Source organism: Vulpes vulpes, chromosome 4 (genome assembly GCF_048418805.1).
Source record: "Vulpes vulpes isolate BD-2025 chromosome 4, VulVul3, whole genome shotgun sequence".
Classification (NCBI taxonomy): domain Eukaryota; kingdom Metazoa; phylum Chordata; class Mammalia; order Carnivora; family Canidae; genus Vulpes; species Vulpes vulpes.
The window spans coordinates 69,071,032-69,098,249 of record NC_132783.1 but is presented as its reverse complement, the minus strand read 5'-3'; the positions used below and the strand labels follow the sequence as shown (position 1 = coordinate 69,098,249).

General features: G+C 43.4%; 1 protein-coding gene across 1 annotated transcript in view; it reads right to left on the bottom strand.

The window, feature by feature from the left end:
- Nucleotides 1–26,372, bottom strand: part of ABCB10 (ATP binding cassette subfamily B member 10) — a 36,240-nt gene extending 9,868 nt beyond the window's left edge. The window contains exons 1-8 of the mRNA XM_026008668.2: nucleotides 25,747–26,372; nucleotides 15,588–15,788; nucleotides 14,292–14,494; nucleotides 10,410–10,544; nucleotides 9,280–9,426; nucleotides 8,154–8,289; nucleotides 3,133–3,228; nucleotides 1,762–1,971 (exon numbers count right to left, since the gene is read on the bottom strand). Coding sequence (XP_025864453.2) covers nucleotides 1,762–1,971; nucleotides 3,133–3,228; nucleotides 8,154–8,289; nucleotides 9,280–9,426; nucleotides 10,410–10,544; nucleotides 14,292–14,494; nucleotides 15,588–15,788; nucleotides 25,747–26,263 — 1,645 coding nt within the window. The 5' untranslated portion in view covers nucleotides 26,264–26,372. The remainder of the gene's footprint in view (nucleotides 1–1,761; nucleotides 1,972–3,132; nucleotides 3,229–8,153; nucleotides 8,290–9,279; nucleotides 9,427–10,409; nucleotides 10,545–14,291; nucleotides 14,495–15,587; nucleotides 15,789–25,746) is intronic.
- Between the last annotated feature and the right edge of the window lie 846 nt (nucleotides 26,373–27,218).

The following is a 27,218-nucleotide window of genomic DNA, read 5'->3' as shown; positions in this document are numbered from 1 at the left end:
GGAACTCAATAATGCTTGGGGATGACCATGACGGTGACTAAGAAATGCCATGCTTTCTCTGTCAGTGGTATGGAATTATACAAGCCAGCTGTAAACTTTCACAAACTGGCAACAACCCGAGGTCTTTAACTTAAAAAGTACAAAGGTTCTATAATCTGTGCAAGGCTGGAATTTACATGTAGTTTCTTTCTCCTTGATTGATCCACCATGAGAAAGAAACTAGAGGCTTCATATTTTGACTTGCTTTGCATCCACCTAACTAGGATTTTTTTCTAAATTCAGAGTTTTATAGCAAGTAGGGTGAATCAAAACAGGGATTCCAGAGGCAAACAGTATAGTTAACACCCCTTTTAATATAGTCAGTGACTCTATGGGTCAGGATCTGCAAATCAAATAATTATCTGGCACATAACCAGCTCTCTCATGTTTTGTTTTGTTTTTTAAGATTTTATTTATTCATTCATGAGAGACACAGAGAGAGAGAGAGAGAGGCAGAGACACAGGCAGAGGGAGAAGCAGGCTCCATGCAGGGAGCCCAACGTGGGACTCGATCCCAGGTCTCTAGGATCAGGCCCTAGGCTGAAGGCAGCGCTAAACTGCTGAGCCACCTGGGCTGCCCTCTCTCATGGTTTTAACCAAAAAGTACAGATACAGAGACCACAAGACATACTGATTTTAAATTAATAAAATTTTTTAATAACAGTCATTTTCTTGCTAAGAAACATCATTGTTTTCTCAGTCCAAAACTAAATCCATTAATATGGACTATCTACTCCAGGCTCTGATATAAAGAAGGATATAAAGTTTATAATTATGTATGGTGATGGATGTTAACCTGACATTTCACAATATACGCAATCATAGTCACAATATAGTGAATCATGTTGCACATCTGAAACCAATGTTATATGTTAATTATATCTTAATTAACAAAGAATATAAAGAAATAAAGTAATAGGTTCTTTACTCTAAAAGATACTATAATTCAGTTAAAAATACCAGAACAAGAAAAATCCATTAAGAAAATCCCTACTACCTCAAAATAGCTTCAATAAAGCAATTACATAGAAGTGAATCACCGACTGCCAAACTACCTGTCTGCACACTAGCCACAGGGCAACTAATGGGCAGACGTGGCCTGAAGGCTCCCAGAGAAGCTTTACAAGCTGAGCCGCTGGTGGTGGCCGGTGATGCTCAGCCACACATGGGATGGGGCGCCTTCGTGTAGCTGTGGAGCAACCTTGCTCGTCCTCTCCCGGGAGAGCGGGTGTCAAAGGAGACATCAGCATGGGGCAAGTGGAGGCAGAATTCAGGAAGTCACAGGGGCTTGAAGAGGGCAGACACGAAATATACAAACTGTGTGACAGGTCTTCTGTATACACTTTTTTTTTTTTTAAGATTTTATTTGTTTAGTTATGAGAAACACAGACAGAGAGAGAGGCAGAGACACAGGCAGAGGGAGAAGCAGGCTCCATGCAGGGAGCCCGATGTGGGACTCGATCCCGGGACTCTGGGGTCATACCCTGAGCCAAAGGCAGACGCTCAACCGCTGAGCCACCCGGGCGTCCCTTCTGTATACATTTAAAAGGGACACCTTTGTATAAGGGAGTTCTTTCCTGGGAACAACTCCCTTACACAAAGGCCACCTGGCACTTCAAGACTTTGATACTATAAACTCTTTGCATAATTTGGTCCTCTCTTAAAACATCCAAGTAGAGGGCTCTAGAGAGTCCTCCCCCTACAGTGTGATGAACCACTCACCAGAAATGGGGTCATACAACCTCAGCAGGAGGGATATCACTGTTGACTTGCCAGAACCACTTGGGCCAACCAGCGCTGTGACTGATGCTGATGGGATAGAAAGGCTGAAATCCTGGAATATGGGCACCTCTGGGCGAGCTGGATAGGCAAAATGCACGTTCCTAAACTCCAAAGTGCCCTGGAAGCTCTCCTTGTTTAAAATGACCCCTTCTGAAACAAGATGGAATATTAGTCACGTCACGCAAAGATCAAGCTGACAGCAGAACTCTGTTCTCCTATTTGCCTGACTACAGATGGGACCTGACCACAGTTCCCATGCTGTCCTGGAGTATGAGCCTGGGCTGGCAGAGAGAAGCCTCTGTCCATTGCTTACCTTGAGCCTGGTCTGCACCCACTCTGTATAAGGCACTATATATATGTGCTTATCCATTCTCTCATCTTGAAGAGGCAAAGATAACTGCTCCAGTCTTACTGACAGGACACTGTGTCTCAGAGACAACCAACTGTCCAAGCTGACAGGTAGTAGAGTTAGTTTAGCTAGTTTCCACCTGCGGAACAGTCTGATTTCAAACCCAATTGCCTTTCTTCTCTGTGCCACTACCTCTGTAGTTCCCTAGGTCCAGGGTTTATCTTACCTACTCTAAATAAATATTTTGAGAGAATGATGGTAAATGGAAGGGCCTTGCACAACAGCTTCAGAGCTTGGTACTGCCTTGCTAATGACTTGGGAGAAGTTGCTCAATCTCTTTCAGCTGGGTTTATTTCCTCCAGCCTGTCACACTAGAGAATACTGGGCTTTCACTCATGGTCTGAGGCTAAGCAACAATGTCCTGGGAGTCAGTGAGGGAGGAGTGGTTACTGCTCCAGGCCACACAGCTCTCCCGAGTACAAGCTTCCAAGAAAGGAATTGATAAAGATGGCTCTAGTCAATTAACACCAGCATTCCTTTGGGGAGCCCAATCCCCAAAGCCCAGAAATTTAGAGGCTTTTATATTGTGCGATCTGTCTTCCCCCACCCCCCACCCCAACATCAAAATCACTCCAGAAGATGAATCTGGTGGACTCGCCAAGGCCCCTCCTATTTGCACCCCCAGGGGGCACTTGTTTCCTTCCTGCTGTTGGTGGTCACCTGCAGGGACAGCACACTGTAAGGTCAGCCCCCATACTTCCAGGGCCATCCTCTGCCCCGCAGCAGCACCTGGCACCATCCTTCCTCTCTCACTGCATACCCCTGATTACCCTTTTATGCTGTGTGGCAGGGATGACATCTGTATCACACTTATCCTTCACAGGTAAAGCAGGAAGTTGGTCTAACTGTCCAAAGCCACATTTGTTTAATCCCAGCAAAGAACACACCCATGGGAGACCCACCATTAAAAGGCAGCTCAGGCTTTCTCTCAAGGAGCTCCCAGAGGCGTCCCCCAGCACCCAGCCCTTTCATCAGCTCCGAGTAGAAAGAGCTCAGACCTAAGGACAAGAAGCAAACATAACCATCACTGATGCCAGGCAACAACCAACTGCTACTCCTTGTTCTATGTGAATAGTAATAATAATTTGCTTTTAATATAAAATTTGTTAACTTTCAAAAAAGGATTTGAGGCACAACCTGGGAAACCAGAGGGAATATTCAACATTCTCTCTGTCCCATACCCTTGTTTGCCCTCAACCTCTCCTCCTCCAATTTCACTGTTTTCTAATAAAGATTAAATGTTTGATTGGGAATTTACAAATGCATATAACCATAATAGTAATCAACCACTAAATTAAAACCACAGCATTATAGAGAAAATCTACCTAGTCAAAAAACATAGCATATAAATAAAATATAATGCTTACTTAAAGGAATATAAAACATCCCAATATTCATTTTAAATTCAATCCACAAAATCAAACCCCCCATTTCAGGTACTCAACAGAGAGAACTTTTACTAGACTAAAAACTGAAAAGGAATTTGGAAATGTTAAAGATTCCAACAATTTTAAAGTCACCTTTGAACTATGAATTAATTAATGACTTTAAAGCAAACAAATTCCAAGTACACTAGGCTATATCAACTATATACTTGTAACACTTTCCCTGAGAAAGGATGCTGCAAAAATGCAATTCACATATTCTTTCTAAGGTATTTTTGTGCATATATTTGTGGAAATTTGGGCAAAATACAGTGGCTTAAACTCTTCAGGTTAAATTAAAATTGCACTGGGCAGAAAAAGATCCAGAAAAATATAGTCAATTAATCTTTGACAAGTGAGCCAAGGCAATTCAATAAAGAAAGGATAGTTTTTTCAACAAGTGATGCTGGAACAATTAGACAGTCACATGCAAAAAAAAAAAAAAAAAAAAAAAAGAATCCAGACACAGACCTCACACCCTTCACAAAAATTACTCAAAATGGATCATAGACTTAAATGTAAAAACAAAGCTAAAAGTCTTAGAAGATACTATAGGAGAAATCCTAAATGACCTTGGGTTTGGTGATGACTTTGTAGATACGACACCAAACATATAATCCATGTAAGAAAGAGCTGATATATTTGACTTCATTAAAATTAAAAACTTGTGCTCTCCAAAAAGATTGAGAAGGCGATGCATAGATTGGGAGAAAATATTTGTAAAAGACATACCTGATACAGGACAGATAACCACAATATAAGAAGAACTCATTAAAACTCAACAATATGAAAACAAACAACCCAGCTGAAAAATAGGTAAAAGATCTGAACATAAAGACCTCACTAAGGATGACAAATAAGCATACATAGGTCCACATCATATGTCATCAGGGAAATGCAAATAAAACAACAGTGAGATACCACTGTACACCCAATAGAATGACAAAACTCCAAAATCCTGACAACACAAAAAGCTGGTGAGGATGTGGAGCATCAGGAATCCTTATTCATTGCTGGCAGAAATGCAAAATGGTACAGCCCCTTTGGAAGGCAATTTCTTACACTAAACATACTCTTGCCATATGTACGATCCAGCAATCTCATTTCCTTTGTGTTTACCCAGAGAAGGTGAAAGTTTATGTCCACACCAAAACCTGCACATGGATATGTATAGCATCTTTATTTATAATTGCCAAAACTTGGATATAACCAAGAGGTCCTGCAATATGTGATGGACAAATAAACTGGTACATCGGACAATGAAATATTAGTCAGTGCTAAAAAGAAATGAGCTATCAAGCCCTGAAAAGACATGAACCCTAAATGCTATTTACTAAATGAAAAGATGCCAATCTGAACTATATGACATCCTGGAAAAGGCAAAACTATGGAGACAGTAAAAAGATCAGTGGTTGTGAGATGTAAGGGGAAAGAAGGAATAGGGAGAGCACAGAGGATTTTTAGGGCAATGAAAGGATTGTGTGATACTGTAATGATAGATACATGTCCACACCCATAGAATATACGACACCCGTGAACATAATATAAATTATGGACTTTGGGTGATAATGACATGTCACTGTCGGTTCATCAATCATAACAAACGTATCACTGTGGTGGGAGATGTTGATAGTGAGGGAGGCTGTGCTTGCATAGAAGCAGGGAATATGTGGGAACTCTATACTTTTCTCCTCAATCTAGAATTTATCGAAAAAAATTCTATTAATTAAAAAAAGGAAGGCAGGAAGGAGTCGGAAATAGTTCAACGTAGTTTAGACACTGGAAAATAGAAACAAAACAAAATGGCCCTGGATAAACAACATGTGGTCTATCCATACAACGTAGTAGTATTCAGTCAGAGAAAGTAATAAAGTACCAACCTATGCTACAGTGTGGGTAAACTCTGCAAACATCAGTCTAAGTCAAAGAAGCCAAACATACCAGGCCACATATTATATGATTCCATTTCTATGGACTAAAGTAAATACATGTAGACACAAAGCAAGCTGTGGTGCCAGGGGCTGAGGGAGGGAGGGATATGGAGACAGATGCTTAATGAGTATGGGATTTTCTTTTGAGGTGACAAAAATATTTTGGAACTAAGGTGAGGTAGTGGTTGTACAACACTGTGAATGTACAAAATACCACTGAATTGTAAACTTTAAAATGGTTAATTTTATGTTATGTGAATTTCAACTCAATAAACATATGTAAGAAACAAGAGATTGGGGTTCAGCAGGAAGATGTAAGTGCATTCTCTGAACAAAACAAATAGGCAGGGGATCCCTGGGTGGCGCAGCGGTTTAGCGCCTGCCTTTGGCCCAGGGCACGATCCTGGAGGCCCGGGATCGAATCCCACGTCGGGCTCCCGGTGCATGGAGCCTGCTTCTCCCTCTGCCTGTGTCTCTGCCTCTCTCTCTCTGTGTGTGACTATCATAAATAAATAAATAGAAATTAAAAAAAAAAAAAACAAATAGGCATACTTTTCTTCAAACAGTAATTCTAACGCTCTCTCAGCAAAGAACGTAAGTAGAATTTGTTTTTATTTTTCACTATGAAATTCTAAGCAGAAAACAACATTGAAAAATTCTTATTTATTTAACAAATAAAATAGAATTTCTTGCTTGCAGATTCATTATTTTGAAGAGTGAGCTTCACAAAAACATTAAAAATCGACTCAATTTCTTGAATTAAGTTCCTGTAGTCTTATGTAGTTATCTGGGTTGTAAATGTGGGGAAATTGTGTGGTAATAGATCCCTACACATCTACCTATACCTTTTCTCCTCCCTCCATCACCAAGTGGCAGGTATCATATAAGACAGTGACCAGAGTTGTGGGATAGCCTGCAGCTCAGAAAGCCAAGTTATCCTCAAACCTTGAGCACAAAGCCTCAAAGGCAGCTTCTGTAAATGAGAGAAGTAACGGACTCCCAGTAGACAGAACTGTGTTTCCAAACTATTTCTGTGCAAGACACAGTTGTGAATTGTCAGGACAAAAAGTAAGGCAGTGAGCACACCAAAGCAGAGATGGCTTCTATCAGGTCAAATAGTTTGGAGAAAAGCAGCCAGGAGAAGCAGAAAGACTAAAAAAGATCAATTCAACAACTTGTGGCAGAAAACATAAGATTAGGGAAGGCCGGGGAGGAAAGCTGATTGTGGTCAAGCATGGAATGTGGGCAGAGAGGCCACAGGGAAGGGACATGGGGCAGGCAAATCTACTCTACGGCAGGCCAGAAGTCTTGAAGGACCACGACCACCCAGGCGTGAGACCCTGCAGCCCAGCAGGCTCAACCCAGGGGTGGAGAGAAAAGCAACAGCACATCACCAGGTCCTCCCAGACCGACTCACTTCTCAAGTCACTCAGCACCCCGAACCATCTTAAGCAGGTTCTTCTTCAAAAGCAGCCAGCAGAACTAACAGGCTATTTTAACAGGATCTCTGGAAATCTCAGTCTAGAAAATATCCTCACTTGCTTGCAGATGTTTAAGGAAAAGATTCTACCTTTAAACACCGACAATAGGGATCCCTGGGTGGCGCACCAGTTTAACGCCTACCTTTGGCCCAGGGCACGATCCTGGAGACCCGGGATCGAATCCCATGTCGGGCTCCCGGTGCATGGAGCCTGCTTCTCCCTCTGCCTATGTCTCTGCCTCTCTCTCTGTGTGTGTGTGTGTGTGTGACTATCATAAATAAATAAAAATTAAAAAAAAATAAACACAGACAATAAAAATCTCGGGTTGAGGTGACACTGCGGGATACCAGAGTTGCATTCATCAAATCTCAAGCTATTTATTTATCTAATCTTTCCATCTCAGTTTTCAAAGAAAGGAAACTAAAAGCAGGAAATCGCTTGCCCCTCTTTGGCTGGGCATGTAGGAGAAGTACAGAAAAGAAAACTTCACAGATTTCACACAGCTTTGTCTCCATAGACCTTGCTTCCCTTTAGCCAGGAATGAACAAAAAAAGCTGAACTCTGAGAGATTCCTGATAAAAGTAAACAACTCTGTTCCATGTACTTTCTAATTTATACTTTATGACCATTCATCAGTTTTGAAAGTGGTTGACTTTGTACAAAGGGAGTTTTATTCTCTAGTGATTTGTCAGTCGTGAAACAACCACTACCACAGGACTGTGGGTTTTGTGTACACACCTGTTCGTCACTGTCCTTCCTCCTCCTCACATTCTAGGGCCAAAGCAAACAAGCTGTCTGAACATGCAAGTTGGAAAATATGGCTCCAGTATGACCCTGAGCTCAGTGAGCCACAGAGGCCTGTAAAAATCCTCAACATCCCAGCTAAGGAACTGCTCACCTCATGGAAAGATCACATTCATATCTTTATTTCTTCTTTCAAAGTCAAGTTGGACTAACATTCTAGGAAATGTTTTTTCAATTGAAGTTAATAGATGAGAGGTGATATAATGGGAAAGTTAAATTTTTATTTCAGAAACAATAACCTGATTTTTAATTTGTAACTCCCAAACCTATTTAAATTATATACCTCCAATGCTTAATCCAACCCAGAAAGCATACATTAGGAAGGACGAGAGTTCACCCACGGTCATGTGGGCGCTGCCCATCAGCAGCCCTCCTTTGTACAGGACAGAAAGCACGATCAGGTTCCCGGAGAGCCCTGTCTGTCAGATGAAGAAAACAGAGATGTCAGGTGGGAACCAGAGACCTAAACGCTAGAAGGATTAGCATGGCCTATAATTTCCTTTTTTGCATTAACTATCACAACAAGATTTTTCCCAAATAGTAAGTTTTTATCTGAATTTCAAATACAAAAATACTTCTGAAATAGTGCAGTACTGAAGGAAATAATCTCATCAACATGAAAACCTAGAAGCTGAGTCACCCACCAGATTCCTATTTTATTCAATCAATTCAGTTTGCAAAGGAAAAAACAATATTAAGATCTCCCTCTCTAAGGAGAAGACGAATACATAGCTAATGTATGTGTTTATATATTCTAATTTGACACCCCCAGCAAAGCTGGATAAGAAGATGGAATCCTATCTCTCTGAACTGCCTTGAGTGACGTTAGGTGTGTGGTCCCTGGTCAGTGCTGCCTTATCTGGGCCTCTGTGTCCCTAAATCATGATAATTATTGAATCACCTGAAATTCTTTCCAACTTGAACATGCTATGGATTTCCCTTCAGGGTGATTATCTAATCGTGTTGTATTTGAGTTGTGACCAATGTGATCAATTTTGTCATACTTCTTTCTTGAAATACACTGAAGTTATTTTGGTTAATACTCTGTGGGTTTCACACTGCCTGCATCAGAATGACCCGGAGGCCTGTTAAAACAGATTGCTGGCCCCCAGCCCAGAGGTTCTGATTCGTAGGTCTGGAGTGTCCAGCCAGTTCCCAGGTGAAGCGGATACAGGTGGTCTGGGCCACACCAGGAAGCTGTCTGATCCCACACTGTTTCGGTCTTACCACCCACTGTTTTTTGTTACATGTAGCAGTTTTTCTCTTCTTTCACAGAAACAGTTTATGAATGCTCACACCTAGTCTTGAAGTGGAATAGAATTATTTTCTACTCATGGCAAAGTCACAGAATACAAATGTCTTTCAGTCATAACATCCATCCTTTGCACTTTTCAAAATCATCTACTTACTGCTCCAAAGAAGCCAGCCCGAGCAAATGCCTCTTTCCTTGCTAAGTGCATCACACAGTCCACTTTGCTGGTGTATTTCTCTATTTCAGTCATTTCTTTCCCAAAAGCTCGAACAGTTCTTATATTTCCAATACGTTCCTCAGCTAGCTAGGAGAATAATAAATACGTTTCAAGGGGAGGAATGCCACATTACAAGATTTCTACAGGCAAGTTAAAATGGGGCTCTCATTTTTAAGGCACTATCAACAGAAAGCTGCTCATGCATGATACATGACTAAATCAGACATAGGTTACAAAGCATAGTGTATGAACAATCCTATTTTTGGAAACAAATATTTATACATACACACATCATACATATGTAGAGAAAAAGGCAAACAGGAGGGCTAAGAAACAGACACTGAAATATATTTTTATGCAGAGAAAAAAGATAGATTAAAAAGGACTCTAAAATGTTAATAAGATTCATTCTGAGAGACAGGGTTATATATGTTACTTTTTTCTTTATATTTTCAAATTTTCAATTACAAACATGCATGGTTTTTGTAACATGAAAATGCAAGTTATTTTTAATTTTTAATAAATACAATTTTGGGGGTTCCTGGGTAGGTCAGTCAGTGAAACATCTGCCTTCCCCTCAGGTCTTAATAATATTGGGGTCCTGGGACAGAGCCCCACATCAGGCTCCCCATTCAGTGGGGAACTTGATTCTCCCTCTCCCTCTGACCCTCCTCCCTACTTGTGTTCTCTGTCTCAAATAAATAAATAAAATCTTAAAAAAAATATGATATTGGATAGCATTGCAAAGCTTTACTTATTAATTAATGAAGGACAGATTGTCATGCAGAAACTATTTTTAAAATATAATTAGCTTTTCCATCTTCTAGGAAATAGTAATGGTAAAGAACTAAGGAATTCATACAGTGTTCAGCCAAGTGAGATCTATACCAAGGTATGGGTAGTCATCTAGTCTAGAAGGCAGAGCATCTAGGTTTCTAAGACCTTGAGGACTAACTTAAGGAAAAGTAAGTACTTTTTTGAAAAGCCCAAGTCCATTTCTTAGGGTCTGCCTGCAAGTCCTTGGCTCTGAGCTTGTTCTAGTGGAGACCACACAGGGGAGGGGCCTTTACCTGAGTGGCTTGTGCTAGGGAATCCTGTGTGACTTTGGTTAGTTTCCGTAGGTAACGTCCATAAATCACAGCAAGGATGGATACTGGAGGCACCACACTCAAAACAAAAGTGGCCAGATTCGGTGACACAAAAAACTGTCAAAAACAAAAGCCAAAAGGGGTTTGTTACACAGAAGAGCAAAATATTCTCGTTACCTCTTATCAGGGTATGTATTTAAATTAGTAGGCAACGGCAGCCCGGGTGGCTCAGTGGTTTGGCACCGCCTTCAGCCCAGGGCATGATCCTGGAGACCCGGGATTGAGTCCTGTGTCGGGCTCCCTGCATGGAGCCTGCTTCTCCCTCTGCCTGTGTCTCTGCCTCTCCTCTCTTGTGTCTCTCATGAATAAATAAATAAAATCTTAAAAAAATAAATAAATAAATTAGTAGGCAAGTTTGAAGGTGCTGTCTCAAAGTTGTACATCCTGTTTGGTAGAACTTTTTGGACATCTACAATCTTCATAAAACTCCATGAAAACTCAGCATACCACACCGGGGTAAGGTGACAGAGCTGCTGAAGAAAGGATGGAAGGATTTTTATCCTCCAGTGCTGTACTGTTGCTGATACAGTGCTGCATACAGCAGACCACCCTGTTCGACCACAGAGCAGAGGAAGACAGGCCAGGAGTAAAGGAAGGAGGCCCAGGCTGCTCCACACGGACCAGACCATACCATGACTTCCGTATTCAAGTCTGGATCCCCTTGAAGGCACTGAACAACCAGGGCCACATGTCTCATTGAAATGATCAAGATGGCAAAGACACCCATATCAAATGACGGATGAAAGAGGACTCAGTAGAGAGGCATAACTAATAAGTGAAAGGAGAGTTGGAGCTGTTTCCATGGCTCAGAGGAATGAAGTCTCAGCAGGATGGACATGGACTCAACATAAGGAATTTCTAACAACTGGAGTTACTGAAAGAGGAAATAATCAACTTCTATAGAAATAACATAGTGGGTTTTCCTGTCAACCCTGTAATCTAGTGATTGGATTTTAAATGGCCCTAGCATCTCTTCAACAAATTATTAAATCTGTCAAATCTCATTTGTACAGAAAATAGTATAATCAGCATAAAGCGTTCTTGAAAAACTGAGGAAAAGTTGCAGACTGAAATGTGCAGTAATAGATGGATTAACCAATCATTCACTCATTTACTTATTCAACAGCTCGTTACTGAATGCCTACACACAGCACATGCTATTCCAGGCACCTGAAAGATACCTGACCCATGTGGAGTTTTATCCAAGGTGAGACCTAGATAGAAAATGGGTAAAAGAGAGAGGACAATTTCAGATGTAATAGGGTCTTGGAAAAGCAAGTGCACAAAGGCCCTGAAGCAGGGATGAGCTTGGTACTTTCAATTTTGCAATGATCCACCCTGAGCAGACAAGTCATGCAGTCCAGCAGGGCACATGCAGAGGCAGTGACTCAATTAGGGTAGGCCTGCTGGTTCTGGTGCCCGAATAGAACAGAGCTCAAGCAAACCATCTGCATGTGGTATCCTCTGCGGTAGGGTAGAAACGGGCATCAGAACCCCTGGGTAGACTGTCTCAGAACCACCCACCTCTGTGTGCTCTGATTCCATGTTTAGTAATAACTTTCTGAAGGGATCTTGTCACCAAAAAGGAGTGTTAGAATAGTAGGAACACACATCTTAACATAAGAAGGAAGATCCCATGACTTAAGTTACTAAATTTGCAGTATGGTATAGACATTATTAGGTTCTTATTAGCAGGCTAATCATAAATCAGGTCCAGGGAGTTTGTGAGAAACAAAGAATACTTTTTGTTCTTCCAGGGCTAAAGACCAGGTGATGCCACATCATAAAGCCCTGTATGGGCTGAATGTCTGTCCCCCCAAATTCACATGCTGAAGCCTTAACTCCAGTCTGGCTGTATTTAGAGATGGGGTCTCTAAGGAAGTAATTACGGTGAAATGAGGTCATATGGTGGGGCCTTGATAGGATCAGTGTCCTTAAAAGAAGAGACACCAAAGAACCTGCATTCTTCACACAAGCACTGGGGAAAGGCCATGTGAGCATATGTCAAGATGGCAGCCACCTACAAGCCAAGAGAAGAGGCCTCACAATGAACCAACTTTGCCAGCACCTTGACCTTGGACTCCAACCTCTTTAACTGTAAGAAATAAATCTCTGTTGGTTAAGTCTCCACTCTTTAGTACTTTGTTATGGCAGCCTGAGCAAACTAAGGCTCCTTCTGATTAGCTATGAGACTTATACTGAACTGTCTGAAACTGTTACAAAAAGAGGTTCCAAACTCAACCTGAGCCCCAGAATTATCAATATTTAGAAATATTAGAAATGGTGCTTTAGTGCAGGGTGGGTCTTCTTCCAGTTTGGCTTCTCTCTTGGCTGGGAAAACAAAAGCAGTTTTCCATTTCATAATCAGATCTTACTAGCTCGGTCTGGTACACGTCCTTCTGCTCCAGATTGATAGTGCTACATGGAAAGCAAAGAGGACATAAGCCCAAGCTATTCCACTTGGGATATGGGATTAATTACAGTCCTCATTCTAGAGATCTGGAATTGCACTGCTTAAAATGATAATGGTCACATAGCTACTGAGCACATCAAATGTAGCTAGTGTGACTGAGAAACTAAATTCTTAAATTTGTTTAGTTTTAATTAAAATTTAAACTTAAAAACGAATATTCTATTTAGTTATTGGTTAAGTTTTAGATGTCTGGAAAATCTGGTATGTAAATCTACTTTTTCAATGGCAAAGTTTATAAATCTAAATGTAGATGAAATATTTCCAATCTGGATTGAGATGTTCCATTAAATATAAAAGGCACATTGGATTTTGAAATCTTAATATGAAAAAAATCATATTAACTATCAGATTAATAATTTTTATGTAAATTACATGTTGAACTGATGATACTTTGTTTATATTGGGTTAAGTAAAATATATTATTAAAATAATCCCACCTCCCCTGGGTAGCTCAGGAGTTGAGCATCTGCCTTTGGCTCAGACCATGATCCCGGAGTCCCGGGATTGAGTTCCGCATCAGGCTCCCCACAGGTAGCCTGCTTCTCCCTCTGCCTGTGTCTCTGCCTCCCTCTCTGTGTCTCTCATGAATAAATAAATAAAATCTTAAAAAAAAAAAAAATAATCTCACCTCATCTTTCTTTTTTTGTTTTTGTTTTTTTCAACTCATCTTTCTTTTTGCTTTTTAAAGTATGGCTATTAGAAAATTAAAAATTACCTATGTGGCTTGCATTACATTTCTATTGGCCAGCAGTACAGGTCTGAAGAGAAACGTGGTTTGAAGAAGTGAAGCAAGCAGACATGACAGTGCTCTAGCCACCCAGCTAAGGCAGGAAAGAGGCTGTGGGGGTAGAGAGAGTTCACTTCAATGGAGTATAGATATACTTCTGTGTATAGAAAGATGGCATTTATCCTCCTCCTTACAAGAAGAGGAAAGGAAATGATCCTCTGGTCTTGTCAAGATGGCACTGCCTTTTTGCCGGGCAAGGAGAGAATGTAACTTACAATCTTTCCTCTAACCCAAAGGGCTCCTTCCACCTGTGGCTCTTTTCTGCAACATTCATTCACACATTCTTAGAAAATCCAGGCAACAATGTAATCTCTTCTAAATGGTCCACTCTCTTGTCCACTCTCCAGAAAGTCATTCTGGAGAAACAAAAGTTGCAGGAGGTCCCAAAGGAAGAAGCCATCTCCATGTCCCTGCAGCCTGTGATAGCACTCTTGGCTTACAAGGTGATAAGAACAGCTCAACTTGAGTTCATCTCATGACTGAGAGGCCTGGCACAGGCCAAAGCCCTAACTAGAAGGTACCAGCACAAGCCAGGCCAACATACCATCATGCCAATGCCAACAGAAGCCTGGGCCCCAGCCCTGAGCCCATCCGAGAGGTTTTCCGTCACTGAACGCCCTAGCAGTGCGGTGTCTGACGAGAGGCGGTTAATCAATTCTCCTGTGCGAGTCTTGTCAAAGAAAGCAACCTCTTGCCTCAGAACAGAGGAGAATAATGAAGTTCTCAACCTATTCACAATACGCTGACCTGCAAAAGCAAACAGGAATGGTATCAGCTTGGGTGTAGCCACCTAATGGGCAGCAGGTTGGCCAGAGGTCATCAACCTCTTCTGAGCACTGCACCCTCTGAGGCATGTCTGGCACCCTGCATCCATCTGATGGGAACAGACTCACCTGAGCCCTGGCATACTGACATGCATGCACCAGTAACAAGCACTAATTTTCTCTTAGTAACCATACACAGACTGTTGATGTGGAGAACAGGATGCAGTGATAAAATACAATTATCTCTGAGAGATGTTTAAAAAGTATTATTTACAAATAAGCTTTACTACATTAAATTCTCTAAAGCTAATTTTGTTCCTCCTTGGCAATGCTTTTTTGTATTGATCTTTCAAATGGCAAGAACTGGTTAATTATCTGCAGAGTATTTTATTAGCTAAATAATGAGCAGCGATTTAGAGTCGGGCATCCTGGGCTCTATGATTATTGTGGTAGTTGCCCACCTGTTAACAACCAGGCCTCATCAGGGAAATACTGTAAAAACTCATCACCCCACTGCCTACTGAAAGGGAAATATAAACACAGAGCAGATAAGGTTTCCACAGGTCCCTGGAGGAGGCTCAGAACTCCAGCCCTCCGACTATGGACCACGTTCTCAAACCTTCCATAAGATAGGCTGTTTCCCTCACTTCAGTTCATGTACAAAGACAGTTGTGAAGAGAGTGCTTGATCTAAAACAACTCATGGGCCCATCTGGCCACACTTGGGGCTTTGTCCTTGCTGAACAAGGGGTAGAAAAAGAGGAATAGACATCCTGGAGCACATGAAGCTCACACCTGAACAACCCCATGTGACCCCACTACAAGTCCTCTGGAATGCCTTGCTCGTGCAAAATGAGGGCATATATATTTTTTTTCTTTTAATTAGAGTTCAATTTGTCAACATATAGCATAACACCCAGTGCTCATCCCGCCAAGTGACCCCTCAGTGCCTGTCACCCAGTCACCCCACCTCCCTTTCCACTACCCTTTGTTCGTTTCCCAGAGTTAGGTGTCTCTCATGTTTTGTCACCCTCACTGATATTTTCACTCATTTTCTCAAAATGAGGGCCTTTTTACCTGAAGTCTGCATGAGGTAGATGCGAACTGCGTTGGCAGCAGCACCACACAGGAACACGCCGCTGAGCACCAGGCAGAGGTGTGTCAGGTTAGAGCCGTAGTCCACAGTGGGGTTTGTGTAAATGACATCGATGATCTTTCCCAGGAAGAAAGGAGCAGACATGGTGATGACACTGGACACGGCCAGAAACCCAACTGCAGCTAGAAAAACACAAGCAGCTTCAGGTCCGTGAGCACTTCAGCAAGGGGCAGGATGGTAACTTTACCAAGCTTCTTTCCCTGAGCTGCTGTTCAGAGCAGGTGCTGCTCTCAGGTGCTGGGAGTTTCCTTCCTTTCATGCTCCTGGACCCTTGACTAAAGGCAAGAACCCAGGGGGTCCTAGGGACAGAAGAAGTAGGGTGACTGTAGGGAGGGACTGATCATACCCAAGTATCAGGCAGAATGACTTTTACTTTACTCAGGTCTGATGATATCTTCCTTGCCAGAAATAACCAAGAGTTAACTATGACAATCTGAAGATCCATTCTGGCCTCCCTTCCTGCCTCTTGATCTGGGTGTTCAGCTCAGAGGACATTTTTCCAACGTTCACGCTATACATTGTCATTGCCTGGCATCTGTGTCTTTGCTTGAAGATCAAACAATGCAGGTAAAGCTCTTGATTATGTGTACTATTTCCAAAGGTTATCTAAAGTATTGAAATAGTTACTGGCATCCATTACACATGTGATATGTTCCTTCTTAATCTTATTGCTTTGGGATTAAAGCACCAGAATACCAGCATGATATAGAAATACATAATAACACAATTGTTCCCACATCTAAAAAACAGGGAGACAGTCTTATCAAAAAGGAAAATATTGAGAAAATCCAATTAGGAACAACACATACCCCAGGTAAGTTAAGTGCATTCATAGCAAGAGGAATGCAATTTTCACTACAAAGATAAACCAGTTTTCATATATTGGATTGGCAAGGATCAAAGAGTTCAATAGCACACCATGTTGGTGAAGCTGTGGGAAAAGAAGCATTTATACTGTTAGTGGGTGTGCAAAGTGGTGCGACTGCAATGGAGAGTAATGTGATCATATTGGTTAAAATATGAATGTGAATTCCCTTTGATACAATAATTCTACCTCTAAGATTTTAACTTATACATATACTCCCATATATGTATGCAAAACAGGCACATCTGAGGATGTTCACTACAGCATTACTTGTATCAGCAAAAGACTCAAAGCATGCAAACTGCCAATGGAGAACAAGTTAAATCAATTAAGGAACATTTATTTTATGAGTATTACACAGTCATTAAGAAGAATGAAGCAATTTTCCAGGTATTGAGGTCACCAAAATACACTGTTAGTGAAAACAGCCCAGGACACAGGTGTTAACATTTGCTTGTTGGCTTTTAAGTTCATACACATACAAAACATCTCCTGGAAAATAATAAGAAACAAGTAACAGTAGTTCCTTTTTAAGACTGGGGTTGGGGAGTGGCTTAAGCATCCGACTCTTGGTTTTGGCTCAGGTCTTGATCTCAGGATGGTAAGATCAAGCCCTGCGTCGGGCTCTGCACTTGGTGGGGAGTCTGCTTGTCCCCCTCCCTCTGCTTTTCTCTCTTTTCTCTCTCTTTCCTTAAATTAAATAAAATCTTAGAAAAAAAGATTGGGGTGATTGGGGGCACTGTATATACCACTACATACCTTTTGAGTTTGATTCTATTAGGAACCCAGCTAGTGCCACCATTACAGATTCAATAAGAAGGCTCCTAGATGAATACTATGTGGACTGAGCCCTGGGAGATGGGAGCTCTCACACTCTCCTAACAATAGGTACTTCTCTTTGTGTTTTACCTAATACTAATACTGCAGTTAAAGGTATTAGTTTTATGTAACCTTAATAAAAAGAGTGTAGATTGTATTACTTACAATAGTAAGATATGAAAACAACTCAAGTATCCACCCATAGATGAATGGATAATGTGGTACACACACAGTGGACTATTACTTAAGCCATAAAAAAGAATGAGAGCTTTCTATTTGCTATAAGATGGATGGACCTAGAGACTATTATGCTAAGCAAGATAAATCAGACAAAGAAAGTGAAGCTGTGGGAAAAGTGATTTCACTTTTATGTGGAATATAAAAATCATGTGAAATCATGTGATTTCACTTATATGTGGAATATAAAAAATAAAACAATGGAACAAACAAAAAATCTTAGACTCTTAAATATAGAGAATAAACTGGTAGTTGCCAGAGGCAAAGTGGGAGGAAGTATTGAGAATTAGATAAAGGAGATTAAGAGGTACAATCTTCCCGTTATAAAATAAATAAGTCACAGAGATAAAAAGCACAGCATAGGGAATATAGTCAGTAATAAAGTACTAAATGCTGTTTGGTGACAGATGGTGACTATACTTATTGTGGTGAGCACTGAGTAACAGAATTGATGATTCAATATATTATGCACCTGAAACTAATATAACATTGTACATCAACTATACTTCAATTTAAAAAGTATTTTTTAGGGACACCTGGGTGGCTAAGTGGCTGGGTGCCTGCTTTCAGTTTGGGTTGTGATCCCAGGATCCAGGATCGAGTCCTGCATCAGGCTCCCTGTGAGGAGCCTGCTTCTCCCTCTGCCTGGGTCTCTGCCTCTCTCTCTCAGTCTGTGTCTCTCATGAATAAATAAATAAATCTTTTTTAAAATTATTTTTTATATTAAAAAAAGAGTATAGAGCAAATAAAGTATTTCTTATATTAAAAAAAGAGTATAGAGCAGAGCTCTAGGAAGAATGAGAGCCTTTTAAATAGGGAGTATTTCACATAATCACTCTTTTCCTTTCTCGAGGCCTTCTGACAACCTTATTTAAACTATAGATACTCAATACTGGCTGCCTCATTCCCTCTTCATTTTTCTCCTAGCACCCCCCACCTCTGGCATTCTAAATGTTTCACTTGTTTATTGTCTATTTTTCCATTAGGACATAAATGATTTTAAGAATTTATTTTTAGGGGCACCTGGGTGGCTCAGTTAGTTAAGTGTCTGCCTTTGGCTCAGGTCATGAACCTGGGGTCCTGGGATCGAGCCCCACGTTGGGCTCTTTGCTCAGGGAGGGGAGAGCCTGCTTTTCTCACTCCCTCTGTCTACCACTCTCTCTTGCTTGTGTGTGTGCTTACTGTTTCTCTCTCTCTGTCAAATAAATAAACATCTTTTTTTTTTTTTTAAAGGGTAATTTATTTTTAAGTAATCTCTACACCCAAGGTGGGGCTTGAACTTACAAGCCGGAGATCAAGAGTCACATGTTCTTCTGACTGAGCTAGCCAGGTGCCCCAGGACATAAAGATTTTTGTCTGCTTTGTTCACTGCTATATCCCCACCCCAGAGACACATAGTAGAAGTTCAATAAACATTTGTCAAATGAATGAACAAATAAATTGAACTTTGGCAAAGAAGGCACAAAAGTGTATCAGACCAAAGTTACTCAGTAGCCTAAAGAGGAACTTTAAGATCTGGCACCTCAGAAAATCCAAACAGAAACAACTCCTTGCACAGAGCCACAAAGTTCCTGTGTCTGGTTTAAAATCCCAATATCACAATATAACCAAAAAATGTGAACCTGGCCAAGAGTCAAGCTGGGGTCTTATTTTGAAATGCCACGCTCCTGATGACAGGGCCCAGAGGGACTGAAACCCACAGGTATGCAGAACATCTCACCCGGCATTCAGCATAACACAACTGTGGTGATTTGGCATGCTCCAGGGGGAGGTGTCCTGGGGAACAAGGGATTAACTTGAGAAACCTTTCTGCTTCATCTTTCACCAGCTGCTAGTCTCTCCAGGCTGTTCTTTCACTCTGGCAAATGCTTCCAAGAGTATAACGTATGCAAAGTGCTAGAAGGGCCCATTTCTCCCTCTCTCCTCCAATCTTCTAATTCAAAGTTTTTATTCCAGATTAGAATCTGTAGTTAGTGAATGAAATGCCCTATGATTTTGATTCTGAACACTAGTTCTTACACAGTAATGATAATGATCATAAATAGGAAGGAATTTAGTTGAATCCAAACTCATTCCAGGATATCCCCTTTGCCTTTTAATTAAAAAAATAATAATAATAATAAAATAAAATAAAAAAATATATATATATATAATCCATTTGTTTTATTGCCATTTGTGTCCTTTTCCTACAAATTGAATGTAGACAAAAGTAAAATAAAAGGTTTTTTTTTTCAGATTTCAGTTAGATGGATTCTTGTTAATGCAGGTTTTACTACATATCACTGTCTTAAGACATTAATGAATAATTTAGACTTGCACCCTGTCATTTCAGATTCCTCCCTAAACCCAACATGCTGACTATACTACAATCCTTCTGAAGTCCTTCTCCAACTTTTCTCCATGGTTAAGCCTCTTGCTTGTTCCTATCCTTGCTAATGGGACCTCAGCCACTGTTATGTATCTCTTGACAGATACCTTCAGGTTTCTTTGTTATCCTCATTCTACTGAATAATGGCATCCAAAAAGTTAAAGAAATAGTCTTCAAAAGGAGGGAAAAAACCCTAAAATGCAGAGTTAGCTCATGAAAAAACAGGTTTGGGTTAGGTGGAAGAAGCATGCCCACCACCTACTAGACACAGTGCCAATCTTTTAATGATTCCTCTGACCATCAGGCAGGAGCCTTTCTGCTTCCTGGCCTGTCCCAAACCCCAGGCTGGTGTCCTTTTCTCTGCTTGTAATATAGTGTGGTACAATGAGGAAGTCTTTCTTTCAGTGAAGTTCTGTACTATATGAACTGGGTGAACTTGGGCAAGCTCCCTCACCTCTCTGTGCTTGAGTTTCCTTTGAAATAAGGTGGGTAAGAGGGTTTTGGGGAGGATTGAAGGAGATAATGCCTATTAAATGCTTCAGACAGTGGTGGGGTCTCATTTTTGTGCTTCATCTTTAATCCTGGAATGACCCTGGGGTTAGCTGTACCTGCCTGATGGTCAGAGGACAGAGCTAGGACAGGGACCTCGTGGTGCAAAGGAAGAAGTATTGAGAAATAAAGTGGGGAAAGAGTGGGTTCTATATTATACACTGAAATGGGGAATTTGCAGAATGGCAGGCTAAGAGGGCTTTAGGGTAGGTAGTGCTATAGCCAACTGTACATTTTAAATGATCCACTCTGGCTGCAGAGTGAGAGGGGAGAACTAGAGGCCATCATGACTACAGAGACTGGTTAGAATATTCTGTTCCCCTGCTCCACGCAAGAGGGACTGGAGGGAATTAGGGTAGGGGCAGAGAGGACAAGGAAGGTGTCAAAGACTGCAGATGTTTTTAAGAACTAGACTCTTAGGACCTGAGGATTGGCTGGATTGGGGGAGCATGTTAGGAGGGTAGGTTTTAAAATGGACCTCACTCTGCCATCTAGCTGTTTGACTTCGAGTCACTCAACCTCTCTGTGCCTCAGTTTCTTTATAATATGGCAATAAAAGTCATATTTCCTTTGCAGAAATATTATAAGAAGTAAATTAAGTACGTATAAGTAAGGCATCTGATACAAGGCCCAGTATCTAGTACAATAGTTAGGTATTACTGTTGTCATTACGAGGAACCAAGAATGTCTCCAGCTTTGACAAAGGACACAGCAGCCCACTCTCTGAGAGAAGTGACGGAGCAGAAAAGGTAGCTTTGGGGAGAAGGGTACTTTGGTTTTTGGACATGTTGCATTTTCAGGTGCCTAGGAGATACCTCCAAGGACACAGGTGGGTATTATAGGGCGCAAAGGAGGTGAGGATATTTCAAGGTAAAGGGAGAGGTGAAGAAACCTGGCATCTAAGCTGGCTGGGGAAGGGATGAAAACATCAGGGGCTGGCAGGCTAGCAGAGTTTAGAGAACTGCTCAGGTGGATGGACACCTAGTCTGTAGAATAAAGATCTTCCAGACGGTCAGCATGTGCTGGAGACCGAGGCATCTGTGCCATATCTGCAATAGTGGTAGTCCTGCCCTTAACTCCAGCACTCCCTGTTCAGTAGACACCTATGTACTTTTAAATCTTCTAATTGCCACATTAAAAGAGTAAGGGGGCGTGGGGAAGATGAATTTTAGCAACAGATTTGATCCAAAATATTAATTAACCTGTAATCAACATAAAAATAATGAGTTCTACTTTTTTTCATCCCAAGTTCATTTAAAATATGGCATGCATTCTCTGCTTAAATGAATTCTAACACATTTCATAGCACAGCTACAGAATGTTCATGTTTTCTCTGAAATATGGTATTTCCAGAGCGAACAAACATCCAGTTTTCTGGAGCAGTCTCAATTTCAAAGGTTCAGCCTCACTGTGCCAGCAGTACAGTCCTTAGTAGAGCCTCTGTCCTGATTTGGGCTCGAGGAAACAGCCATTCTAAACACTTGTCACCCTCTCTTTGCTTATTCACTGGTTTTATCACTCTATTCTTTTTGATCGCTTCATAAAATATTAATTTAGCAAAAGCTCCTGGTGGGCATCAGGTTCTAAGAACTGTCCTAATCTCAAACCACACAAGCCCTTATCAAGAGAGGCACCCTCCCCAGTTCTCCACAGAGGCCTCAGCTGAACTGTGTGTGTGGAGGGGTGGGGGTGTACCTTACACAATCTAACCAGGAACCTGCCTGCAAAGTGTAGGGAAGGCAAGCTGCCCCTGTGGGCACCTCCAGGCTGGCATTGTCATTATAACCTTACAGTACCCCAATGACCCACAGCTCACTTCCAAGATCAATTTATGCAGTGTTCTCTGCCCCTAATTCAGTGGGATGGCTAGAGCCCTCCACAGTCCCCTTCTATCTGCCAGGTGCAGCTAAGGGCTGGAACAAATTACTTCTTATCCCAGCAGTCCACCAGGGGCTCCTCAGTGAGCTCCAGTAACTTTTAAGACTTCTTCTGGCCAAGGTGATAAGATGAAGAATTAACAGAGAGAGACTGGAGAACAACTTTGTAGGCCAGAGCTATAGGAAGATGGCTGCAAATTCCTATACTAAGTGAGCCACAGGGAGGAGAGGCATGGGGCAGGTGAGAAGACTGCAGTGCCTTCTAAAAGAAGACTTTTAAGACTTCTTCTGGCCAAGGTGCTAAGATGAAGAATTAACAGAGAGAGACTGGAGAACAACTTTGTAGGCCACAGCTATAGGAAGATGGCTGCAAATTCCTATACTAAGTGAGCTGCAGGGAGGAGAGGCATGGGGCAGGTGAGAAGACTGCAGTGCCTATTCCTTGAAAAAATGGGAATAATGCTAAAACTGTTCTCCCCACACATCTGGAAACATTTCAAATGGTAGACCTTTTTTAAAGTTTCTGACATAAATTACTTCAGATCAAAGTTTTCTGGTCACAGACTTCAGGTGGCATATTCAACAAATTGCTGAAGACAGATGAAAATACTGTTAATCAAATGTAGAGCTGAATCGTTAAAAAAAGATTTTTGCATTTATTTTCCTAAAAATTAGCAAATTAACACTGGAATTTCTTCTCTTCAATTCAGTTTCTTTTGGCCTCTTGATTTTGGCCTCTTGATTAACACACACACACACAGCTCTTTATCCACACCCTTTCAAAGAGATGTATCAACATCTGAGGCTGTTTTTATGATGGTAAGTTACAAATTAATGATGACACCCCACTTCCTTTTAATCTCACAAATGCCAACACCCAGATTGGTTTCAATATATCATATATAATGACTTTTAAGGAAACCATATGTCCAAAGTAAGTGTTTTTCATCAGATTTCCTCATAAGATACAATATGTATTTATAATCTGTTTAAAAAAATTAGTGTACCGGGGATCCCTGGGTGGCTCAGTGGTTTAGTGCCTGCCTTTGGCCCAGGGCACGATCCTGGAGTCCCGGGATCGAGTCCTGCGTCGGGTTCCGGGCATGGAGCCTGCTTCTCCCTCTGCCTGTCTCTCTCTCTATGTCTATCACGAATAAATAAATAAATAAATAAATAAATAAATAAATCTTAAAAAAAATTAGTGTACCAACCTTGGACTTATTTTCTCAGGTCATATATATGCTCACAATCATTCAATGAGGCAGATCAAAATCACTCTTCTTAAAATAAAAGGAGGTACAGTTCTTGCTTTATTTAAAGCTGTCTCAACATACTAGCATGGCAAGACATGTAGGAACGGAAAGAAGGTACAGGGATGATGGTTATGAGAGATGCCAGGCTGGACTATCCACAGTGCTGAGCACATGTGGGCACCAGCAAAGCCTAAAATGGAAAGTACTCTGGCCCACAGGGTGAGAGGTTTATCTAAAAAAACTTCTCAGCACCTGGTATTTCAGAAATAAAACAAAACTGGCTTTCCTTGCACTCAAATTGCATATGGGAATGACAGACACACCTTGCAGTGCTCAGAGTCACTAAAATTGGGCCTGGTGGGACCATTACTTATTCCTTCATCTCAGGCACTCTTGAGCCCCTGCCCTGTGCTGCACACATGCTAAGAACTAGACAGAATCAGAAACAGCACCTGTCTCAAGCAGTTCACCGTCCAGCGAGACCTTCTAGTCTCAAAAATTTCTCTTAATAGAGTAAAAGATCTTATTTCCATCAAAATCTGCATAGGACCAACTGAGCAATGAAATAAATTCTCTTTATACTTAAACGATAGCAAGAATTCCCCAAAGCTTCAACAGTGAGAAGTAAGCCATTCCTACTCCACCTGCCTTCCTCCACAGCACCCATCTGCCCTACATCACAAATGACTCTCTAGGAAAATCCTTTCTAAGGCAATGGATTTGCAGCAAAGCATGTGGAATTCTCACCTGTTTCAAGGGCTGCATCTGACCCTCTTCCCATGCCCTCATCATGGTTGCAGTTTTCTCTCTAGTCATATGACTTTCATTTGTTTCTTCCCCACTAAGCTGGAAGCCCTGACAGGAACAGAAATCATGTTTCTTTCTGCCCCCACCCACCCCCCAATGTAACCCCATGACATTGAGGAGGCTCAATAAATATTTATTAAAGAAATGGAGGGACACCTGGGTGGCTCAGCGGTTGAGTGTCTGCCTTCCGCTCAGGTGGTGATCCCTGGGTCCTGGGATCTTTTAGATCTTAAAAGGCTCTTGCGTGATAACATTTTCCCAATTATGGTTAAAAAATGAGGAATTATAGAAAATTGTACTAAAAACATTCATTTTGATTCCTTTAAAAAATTACTCAATTATGATTTAGTTAGGTTATGATCTACAGTTTCTCATAGCTTCTGGAGTTCACAGGTCACTTACTATGCCAGTGTTTGGTTTTCTTGAAGAGCTAGTAACTTCCTGCTTACCACTCAGGGAAGCAAAAGGCACATGAAACAAAACGGAAAGGTTTACATTGTTTTACTTCACATAAATTCACAAAAAACGTGTTGACTGTTTAATAAAGTTGCCTAAATCAAATAATGTTTTTTAAATTTTTATTTAAATTCAGTTTAGTTAACGTATAGTTTATTATTAGTTTCAGGGACAGAATTTAACGAGTCATCAGTTGCATATAACACCCAATGCTCATCCCAACAAGTGCCCTCCTTAATGGCCATCACCCAGTTACCCATCCCCCGCCTCCCCTCCAGCAACTCTGCTTGTTCTCTATAGTTAGGAGTGTCCTGTCGGTTTGCCTCCCTTTGTTTTTATCTTTTTCCTTCCCTTCCCCTACACTCATGTTTTGTTTCTTAAACTCCACATATGAGTGAGATCCAGTGGTATTTGTCTTTCTCTGACTTATTTGGCCCAACACATTACACAATGTTCATAAAAAGTAGTATAACTTCATAATACAAAACCAGATATACTTTTGGCTAGAATAAATTTTAAAATGTAAGGGGCGGGGGGGCTGGCAATGGCCAAGCGGAACGGACCCAAAGATTCCAGTAACGAGCCGCCGCTGCTCGCTTGTGCAACGTGTGTCAGGCCGAGAAAACAAACATAAAGCACAGCCGTGAGCAGGTTCTCAGCCAACCTGAAAGGCCTGACAGTGCGACCGAGGGTGAGCACTCCTCGTTCAGCACCGGTTCAAGATCCCCACGTAAAGGGGGATCCCGGCCTGTCCCTCTCCACGGGGTTACAAGTGGCCCAGGCGTGGCCCAGGGCCGCGGGGTGCAAGGTGCGCTGACCGCGGAGGGGAAGCGGACGCAGCGAGCCTACCTGCCAGCCTCCCGCGCTCCGGGTACGCCAGCCCCAGGAGCTTCCGGGCCTCCGAGCGCCTGGCCGCCGCGGGGCGCAGCTGCGAGTCGTCTCCGGGAGCCGCGGCGGCCGCAGGCACCTCCGGCCCGCGCTGCCAGGCCCTGCCCCCGACGCGGGCGGCGGCCGCGGGGCCGCCCCGAAGCCCAGCGCACGGGAGCCGGGGAGCGCCGGGCCCGGGGAGCGCTCCGCACCTGCAGCCGCCGGGGAGCCGCGCGCACAGCGCCAGGAGCCGCGCGAGGCCCGATCCCCCGCCCGCCGCGCGGGGGCCCCCGGCCGAGCAGCCGCTACTCCAGCGGCGCGGGCCTCGCGCGGCCCCGGCGGCCCCGGGGAGCCCCGGCCCCGCGCCCCAAGGCCGCGCCGGCCACAGGCCCGTCCGCTGAGGCCGGGGCCCCGGGCCGCGGGCGCCCAGGGTCCACGTGCTGGCGGCCGGGCTTCGCCACAGGAGCAGCCGCAGCGGCCCGGCAGGGGGGCCGTGCATGGCGCCTCCGCCCGCCCGGCCCGGCGCGCACCGAGTCCGACGACCCTCCGGGCCCGGCCGCGCAGACGGCGAGAACGCGGCGCCGCCCGCCGCCCCGCCCGCTGTCACCCGCCGTCACCCGCCTCGTCGGGCCCGCGGACCCTGCGCACGCCCCGGGCCGCGCCCGCCCCATACCGGTCCCCGCCGCGGCCCTCCGCCCGCACCGGTCCCCGCCCTGCAGGGCGGCGACCCGGGCCCGGCACCACCCTCCAAGGAGCCCCCTCCCTCCTCGGGCGCCTTCCCCGCAGCGCCCCCCACCGGGCTGCCGAGCGCCCGGCGCGCAGCCAGCGCCCCCGAGGACCGCGCTGCGGAAAGCCCTGGGCGCCGCTGCGCCTGCGCACTGTCGCGCGGGGAGCTTTTTCGCGCTTTTCGGTCCCGTGCGGCGAAAAGCCGGGCGCGGCGCGAGCCCTTTCTCACGCCTGAGGACTCGGCGGGGCGCGCAGGCGAGAGCACACGATGGCCGGTGACAGGATGTGGCGGCCGGACGGCGAGCCGATCCGGGCTTGGGGCGGGTCCGCGGCCCGGGCGACCCCGGCTGGGGCAGGTCCTGTCACCTGGCGTCCCCGTGCGGAGGGCAGACGCTGTTGGAGACGGCGTCGCTGCGGGTCAGCCCCGTGGCGGAGGAGGTAGTTGCTGAGCAGCCAAACCGGACAGCTTGCAGCAGGAGAGCGAGCGATCGTTTCCTAACAGCACGGTCGAGGCGCTCGGGCTGCTCGGAGCGAGAACCCGATCCAAGGGCAGCGTAGCTTCTTAGTACACGTGCGAGGAAAGCCAAAGCCGAGGGGAAGATCTTAAACCCCGCCGGGCCGCAGGGGGCTTCGTGGCGCGGGCACCTGGACGCTGGGGGTCGGGGAGGGGAGCGGCCTGATTCTCTTGCCTGTAAGAGTCGTGGTTGAACAAGGTGGATAGATTTTCG